Below are 7,984 nucleotides of genomic sequence, written 5' to 3'. Positions count from 1 at the left end.
GATGGGTGGATGGATGGATAGGTGGATGAATGGATGAGCAGGTTCATAGATGGATAAACAGATGGAATTGTGGACTGATGGATTGATAGTAGGTGGAGGGGCTGATTAATGGACATATAGATGGCTAGATAGACAAGTAGATAAGCAGATGGGTGGGTGGATGAATTGACTGACAGATGAATGAACAAATATACAGACAGTTCGATAAATGGACAAATAAGTGAATGCATGGTGGGCCTGATGAATGGATAGCTGGATGGACAAATAGACAGACAAATAGATGCACAGGAAAACAGATGAATGGTGGATAGGCAAGAAAGGTTTGTAAACTAGGAAGGTTAGATTCATATTCAGGTATTGGCAAGAAACTGAGAAACCTGGGCTGGAAACAGAGCCCTAGGGATTTGAATGTGGTACTCAAGAAGCTGGGAGGGAAGGGTATAAGAACCCAGGACCGGCCGGGCGCGGTGGCTCAAGCCTGTAATCCAGCACTTTAGGAGGCCGAGACGGGCGGATCACGAGGTCAGGAGATCAAGACCATCCTGGCTAACATGGTGAAACCCCGTCTCTACTAAAAAAAAAAATACAAAAAACGAGCCGGGCGAGGTGGCGGGCACCTGTAGTCCCAACTACTCGGGAGGCTGAGATCCGGCCACTGCACTCCAGCCTGGGCGACAGAGCGAGACTCCGTCTCAAAAAAAAAAAAAAAAAAAGGAAAAAGAACCCAGGACCCTCTTCTGGTGGAAGAGAAGCCCATGTGAATAGACTCAGAGGGAAGGAAGAAAGGAAGAAAGCAGTACTATGCTGAAGACCCTACCCCTGAGCCCAGCCTAGGCAGTGGGGGTGCAGGGCCACAGGAAGAGGCAGGCCTGATAGCCTGCTAGATCAGAGCCCTCACCTAGCAAGGCTGACCCCAGAAAGTGGAGGACCCAAGAGGCCACCCCTTCTAGCTCTGACCCCAATGAGGTGACTGTTGGCTACACAGGGATCTCAAAAGAAGCAGGCATTTGTTGGGTTAGAGCAAAAGCCTCCCAGTGGTGTGGCGGAGCTACACGTTCTCCCTCCCATCCTCCCTCCCCAGCTTAGCCCCCAAAGTCATCCCTCTCAGTCCCAGCTTCCTCTGGGTAGGGGGCCTGGACCCCATGGCTTCCCAGGCCAGCCCTTTGAGCACCACCTGCCCCAGCCGGCCAGAGACTTCCTGTATGTAGCGCAAGAGATTTATGCAAACGGGTTGGGGCGGTGATGTCACCCCAAGGGGACTATCTCCCAGCGGCAGGCCCTTCGATAAAATCAGGAACTTGTGCTGGCCCTGCAATGTCAAGGGAGGGGGCTCACGCAGGGCTCCTGTAGCTCAGGGGGCAGGCCTGAGCCCTGCACCCGCCCCACGACCGTCCAGCCCCCGACGGGGCACCCCATCCTGAGGGGCTCTGCATTGGCCCCCACCGAGGCAGGGGATCTGACCGACTCGGAGCCCGGCTGGATGTTACAGGCGTGCAAAATGGAAGGGTTTCCCCTCGTCCCCCCTGTGAGTACTGGGACTCCTCCACCAGCCCAACCCGTGGCCCTCGGACGCCTGCCTGCCTGCCCATGAACCCGCCAGCCCACCCGCTGCCCTCCTGGCTTGCTATCAGTGGGAAGTCAGGGTTTCCTCCCTGGAACTCCTGGCCTGAGACCCAGCGAGGGGGCCATTGGCTTCCTCGGAGCATGCCCTGGCGGGCTGAGGCCGGGCCCACGGTGGGGCTGTGATCGGTGGGGCCTGAACAGTTATTTATAGACAGGGCTCGGGTGGCAGGCGGAGGCCGGGGCTCCTGGGGAGGGTGCTGGGCTGAGGATGGTGAGGGTGGTGGTAGAGAGGTAGAAGAGAGTGGGGGGACTGGCTTGGAGGAAGCCGATCCCCTGGACAGGAAGGGGCTGAAGGCAGGAGGCAACAGGCAGAAGCCTTGGCCCATGGCCTTGGGGCTCCTGGACACCAAGGCTGATGGAACTCTGGGTCCCCAACACCCAGTCTGGGGCCTGGCACAGAGGACATGATTGTTGACCAAAGGGTCAGGGCCATGGGCCCACAGGGGGACCCACAGGAGATAGGGGCCGGTGCTGGAAAGGAGCCAGGAGTGGAGCTGAGACAGTGCAGTTGAGGCTGGCCCCAGGGCTGGACTTCAGGGAGAGATGCGGCAGGGGACAGGGCTGGGACAAGGTCGGGACTGAGATTGGGGCTGGGTGGGACCTGGGGTGAGCATGTGACGAGTTTGAATGGGGGCTGAGGCTGGGACAAGGACAGGGACTGGATCTTGGGGGTGAAGAAGCAGGAACCCCAGGAAACCCTGAGAAGAGAAGCAGATCGCCAGTGCTCCTCACTCTCAGTGACAGTTGCAGCCTGAGGCAGGTATCAGATCAGGGTCCCTCTGAGAGGACCCTTCCCCCTTTTCCCACCCCATGACCTCTCAGGAGTAGGGAGGCTTGAGGGGAGCCGGGAAGGGCTTGGCAGGATGCCCTCCTGACTCCACTTTCCTGGCCTAGAGGCAGCTCCCTTCCCCCACCGTGCCCCAGCTCAGAGCCACCCCAGGAGGCTGGGAGTCACCCCAGGCCTGACATCACACCAATCCGACCAGAGCCAGGCTGACATCCTGCAGCGAGGCTGCACTACCTGGAAACCCAGAGGGGCAGGCTCAGTGCTGGGCTCCTGGCCTCCTCACTTGGCCAAACGCAGGCAGGACCGGGCAGGACCAGCCAGCCCGCTGTGGCATCCATACCCTGACACCCGTTCCCACCTGGGACCACGAAGCGGGCGGCGCAGGCAGAGGGTGATGGAGGTTGTCTCAGGAAGAGCCAATTCTGCCTCAAGAAAGCCATAGGCCCACCGTCTCTGACCCCTGACCTCTCAATCCTGAACTCCAGGTGGAGCTGAACGGGTGGCAGAGCTCCTTGGGCTGTCCCTAGGCCCCCCAGCCCTCTCTGCAAGCTCCAGGGTCACTCTGAGTGTCTCCTGGTAGGGTGGGCTCCCAAGGCAGCCCCAGTCCCCCAAGCCCAGCCCTGAGGGCCACAGTGACTGTTGTGCAATCCTGGGCCACACACTGTGGGGGTGGGGAGGGCTGACGACTGTTGGGAAGGCTCCTGGGTGTGCACGGCCCTGTGTCTGTGCCAGTAGGGGGAGGAGGAGAGGGAGGAGGGAGGAAGGGGGGAGGAAGAGGAGGAGGAAAGAAGGAGGACAGGGAGGAGGGGGAAGAAAAGGAGGACAGAGGGTAGTGAGGAGGGGGAGGAGGAAGCAAAGGAGACATGGTGGGGGTGGTGGTGAGGAGGGAAGGAGGAGGTTAGGGAGGACTCAGGAGGGAGAGTGAGGGGATCAAGGCCCTCCATGCGCTCGGCCCCTGAGCCTGCCCAGGTGACCCCTGCACCAACCATCAGTGTGGACGGTCACTGTGGTGCCACTCTTGCCCAGGCTGTGTGAGAGGCATAGGCTGTGAGAGTGCGGCTGGGCAGGCGAGTGTGTGCTGTGCAGGTGAGTGTGCAGGTGGAATGTGAGTGGCTCTGGGGGTGAGTGTGCGTGTTGATGGCTGGAACGTGGTGTCATGCGAGTGTCAATCAAGGAGACTGCGTGTGCGCATGAGCTGAGTGTACAGTATCTCTGTGAGGTGGGTGACCTCTGAGTGGGTGTGAAGATGTGTGTGAGAGGGACAGTGTGCAGGCGCCTGCATGGGGGTGGGTGGGGGCTATGAGAGTGAGTCTACATGTGGGATTATGAGTGTGAGGGTGTCACAGGGATCGTGTGGACATGCACATCAGTGTGACCAGGAGAGGGGTATGGGATGAGGATGGGGGCACACAGGCATGAGTGTGAGTGTGAGCATGAGGTGGCTATGGGGAGTAGCCCAGCAGAGGGGGACCCTGGTCCTCTTCTGACCTCTGACCCCCAAGGTCCCTGTCACCCCTTTTCAGGCCTCTCGGGTCCCCTGCCCCACTCTCTGTCCCAATTCTAGGCAGAGGGAGGGCTGTAGGCCCAACACAGTCATTGAGCCAAGGAAAGTGGTGGGGACCCAGCATGCAGGGGTGCTGCAGGCCTGGTTGGTCCCCCCCACGGTGCAGGCCCTGACATCTCCTCTCTCAGCAGCCATCGGAAGACCTGGTGCCCTATGACACGGACCTGTACCAACGCCAAACGCACGAGTATTACCCCTATCTCAGCAGTGATGGGGAGAGCCACAGCGGTGAGTACGGGTCCTGCCACGCCCCCACTCCCCGGCCCAGCCTGGGCTCCTGGGGTCTGGAGAGAGAAAAAGAAGAAATGATTCCCAGGACCTCTTTGGAATTCTGAGAATCAGATCTAGTTTGCTCTCAGGGGAAGTGAACTGCAGCATCTTTGCTGCACCCCCGCACCTGAACCTCCATTATGGAGCCTCTGCAGTGTGTCAAGGTGCAGGGTTCATTTCTTGCATGATTATCTGCTGGTTCTGTCCTCGTAGTCTTTTTTATAAACAAGGAAACCGGTGTAGGGTGCTAGGAGACTTGCACAAGGTCACACGGCTGCTGGGTGGAACCCAGGTCTGTCCGCTCCAGGTCCTGTGCTTTGTCTTCTGCCCCTGCCTAACTACCCACCTCCTCCTCTTTGTTCTCGTCACTCTCTTCGTCCCAAACTCCCGGCCGGCACATCCACCCTCCCTGCCATGTGTGGTTGGCAGGGTTTCCTAACCGTGGCACTGCCATGTGTGGTTGGCAGGCTTTCCTAACCGTGGCACTGCTGACTTTTGGGGGGGATGATTCCGGGGCGGGCTGTCCCGGGCACCATAGGAAGCTTAGTGGCATCCTTGCTTTTACCTACCACATGCCAGGGGCACGGCCGATCATGACAACCAAAAATGTCTCCACCCATTGGCAGATCCCCCCGGGAGGCAAAATCACCCCTAAGTGGGAACTGCTGGACCAAAGGAAACCCTATGGGGACCTCTTGTTCAGCAGAGGCCGAGGCCCCCAGTTTGCTGAGGTGGGAGGAAGAGGCCTGGGCCAGGAGGTCCTTCTGTCTGTCCAGTCCTTCTGGGTCTGACTGTTCACCCCCTAGCCCAGCCTCCGTCCTGGAGCAAATTCAGGGGATGGGAGAGAGGCATTAGGTGCCTGGGACCTGAGCAGGGGGCTGTGGGAGGTTGCCCGAAGTGGATCTTGGCTTATTGATGTGGACATCCCTGACCCAAAGTGAGGTGGCCCAGTCAGTGAGTGAGTCGTCACTGGGGGATTCCTCAGGGCGTCTGGGACCCGGGCAGACCAGCAACTGGGGTGTCTGCACCTCAGAGGGCAGAGGCCCACAGCCTAGGAAGGTGTCACTCCTGAAGGCCACTCCTGTGGCCAGTCATGCCTGTAGCTCCATTCTGCAGATACACCTGTGGCAATCTCAACCTGATGGGCCCAGCTAGGGATCCACATGTGCCTGGTTCACACTTAGGGCCCCAGATTCATCCGGAACTCAGACTGGAAGCCATATCCTGGGGGTAGGCGGATATGCCTCCAGACCACTGCTGGGAACGCACAGGCATCTTTTAGAATCTTTCAGGTCTAGAAAGCCTTTAAAATATCCTTTTTAATTCCTTCAAGCTTATTTCTAATTATATAAAAAACACATCCTCTCGGTGGAAAACCCAGGCAATGTAGAGAGAAAGTCCCCTCCTCCAACTCCTTCCTCAGCTCTCCCTACCAGGGTGAAGAGCCGGGTCTGGGGCACTCACAGACCGTGCACCCACCTTCCCAAGCGGTTCCAGGACTCCAGGAGCTCCCGCTGGGCCCCAGGACAGGCGCCCCCTGGTGGCTCGGGTCCCCACAAACAGTGCTGCCGGGCCTCCTCCATCAAGGATGCATTCTCCCTGGCCCCAATCCCTCTTCAGTTCACTGGGCTTGGGTGCATTTCCTTTGGGCTTTTTGCAGACTGTTTTCCTTCCTGTAATATGAGGGCGCTGCCCACATAGCTGGAAACCAGTGAGCCTGGGGCTGGGCCTGACGGAGTGAGCGCTTTAGAGAAATCATGTGTTTTCCTGGTTCAGGGCCCAAGCAGGTTCCTTATATCTGGGGTGGGGCTCTAGGAATGACTCCTGATTGGATGCCTGAGCACCCTGTTTTGGTCATGAGCCCCCAATTCCTCCAGAAACTCCACCAGTGTTCCCAGGTGTCCTCGGCCCTGGCCCTGTCCCACTGTTAATCATTGCCAATCAGGGCATTTGGGCTGGGCTGTCCCTTTCTTTTTTTTTTTTTGAGACAGTCTTGCTCTGTTGCCCAGGCTGGAGTGCAGTGGCCCCATCTTGGCTCACTGCAACCTCTGCCTCCTGGGTGCAAGCAATTCTCTTGCCTCAACGTCTCAAGTAGCTAGGATTACAAGCGTGCACTACCACGCCTGGCTAATTTTTGTATTTTTAGTAGAGACAAGGTTTCACCATGTTGGCCAGGCTGCTCTCAAACTCCTGACCTCAAGTGATCCACTTGCCTGGGCCTCCCAAAGTGCTGGGATTACAGGTGTGAACCACAGCGCCTGGCCAGCCCCCTTTCGCTTTTGAGATGGAGTCTTGTATTGTTGCCCGGGCTGGTGTGCAGTGTCATGATCTTGGTTCACTGCAATCTCTGCCTCCTGGATTCAAGCGATTCTCCTGCCTCAGCCTCCCAAGTAGCTAGGATTACAGGCGCCTTCCACCACGCCCAGCTAATTTTTTGTATTTTTAGTAGAGACAGGTTTCACAATGTTGGCCAGGATGGTCTTGAACTCCTGACCTGGTGATCCACCTGCCTCGGCCTCCCAAAGTGCTGGGATTACAGGTGTTAGCCACCACGCCCAGCCAGGCTGTCCCTTTCTATACCCGCTGGAAGGTATTGTCTGAAGACTCAATCATAGAGACCCCCACACACTTCCGTCAATTCCTGCATGTCCTCTTTGTCCACATTTTTAGGTACCAAAGCTTAGTGAAAAAGCTTTGGCCCAGCCCTGACTCCATCACTCACCAGCTGTGAAAACTTGGGGCAAGTAACATAGCCTCTCTGAGCCCGTTTCCCCATTTATAAAACTGAGAGCATGAAAATACTTACCTCCTAGAGCTGTGATGATTCAGCGAGGTAAGGCATGTAATCGGTGAGGTAAGGTAATGTGCAGAGGACAAGGCCTGTGCTAGCTTCACTGCATCCCCCGAAGCAGGAGGGACTAAGCGGCTGGGGAGTAGGAGAAGCACAGAGGGCTATGTGAGAGACCAACTGGGTTCTTTTCTACTGACCCAGGGGGCAGCCAATCTGCCACCCACCCCCACATCCGTGCACTCACCCTCCCATCCACCCACCTATTTGTCCATCCTGCCAGCCACTTCCCTTCTGATCCACTTTTCCTCCCTATTCCATCCGTTAAAGAGTCTCTGAGTATATGCTATGTACCAGACGCTGTAGGCTCTGGGAAGTCCATGACGAGCACCCAGACACGGCCACTGCTCTCACAGAGCTCACCCTCCAGCGAGGGGACAGGGACATAAAGAATCAGACAAACAGGCTGGGCGTGGTGGCTCATGCCTGTAATGCTAGCATTTTGGGTGGCCGAGGTGGGTGGATCACGAGGTCAAGAGATTGAGACTATCCTGGGTAACATGGTGAAACCCCATCTCGACTAAAAATACAGGCGGTGGTGCCCGCCTGTACTCCCAGCTACTCAGGAGGCTGAGGCAGAAGAGTCGCTTGAACCCAGGAGGCAGAGGTTGCAGTGAGCCGAGATCGCGCCACTGAACTCCAGCCTGGTGACAGACAAAGCGAGACTCCAGCTCGAAAACAAAAACAAAAAAAAAGAATCAGACAAAAAGACCGTTTTCCATAGATGTAATGCGGAGTGTCTCGTGGGGGACTGCTTTCATGTAAGTGGTCAGGGAAGGCCTTTGAGGTGGCAGCTGAGCTAAGAGAAGGAACTCATAATTCATATGTGACCATAGGTAGGGGACAGGTATCCAAGGTCAAGGCAACAGAAAGTGCAAAAGCAGAAAGGACC

At 57.1% G+C, this 7,984-nt stretch overlaps 1 protein-coding gene across 2 annotated transcripts in view; it reads left to right on the top strand.

Moving 5' to 3' along the window:
• Positions 1-1,257: 1,257 nt before the first annotated feature.
• SPI1 (Spi-1 proto-oncogene) overlaps positions 1,258-7,984 on the top strand; it is a 28,621-nt gene continuing 21,894 nt past the window's right edge. The window contains exons 1-2 of one of the 2 annotated variants that reach the window (XM_011963363.1): positions 1,258-1,525; positions 4,106-4,202. In XM_011963363.1, coding sequence (XP_011818753.1) covers positions 1,481-1,525; positions 4,106-4,202 — 142 coding nt within the window. In that variant the 5' untranslated portion in view covers positions 1,258-1,480. Of the gene's footprint in view, positions 1,526-4,102; positions 4,203-7,984 lie in introns of both variants that reach the window. The other variant, XM_011963362.1, reaches the window with a different exon arrangement.

The sequence above is a fragment of the Colobus angolensis genome, unplaced genomic scaffold, assembly GCF_000951035.1.
Source record: "Colobus angolensis palliatus isolate OR3802 unplaced genomic scaffold, Cang.pa_1.0 Scaffold61, whole genome shotgun sequence".
Classification (NCBI taxonomy): Eukaryota; Metazoa; Chordata; class Mammalia; order Primates; family Cercopithecidae; genus Colobus; species Colobus angolensis.
This window is presented reverse-complemented; position numbering and strand designations above follow the sequence as displayed.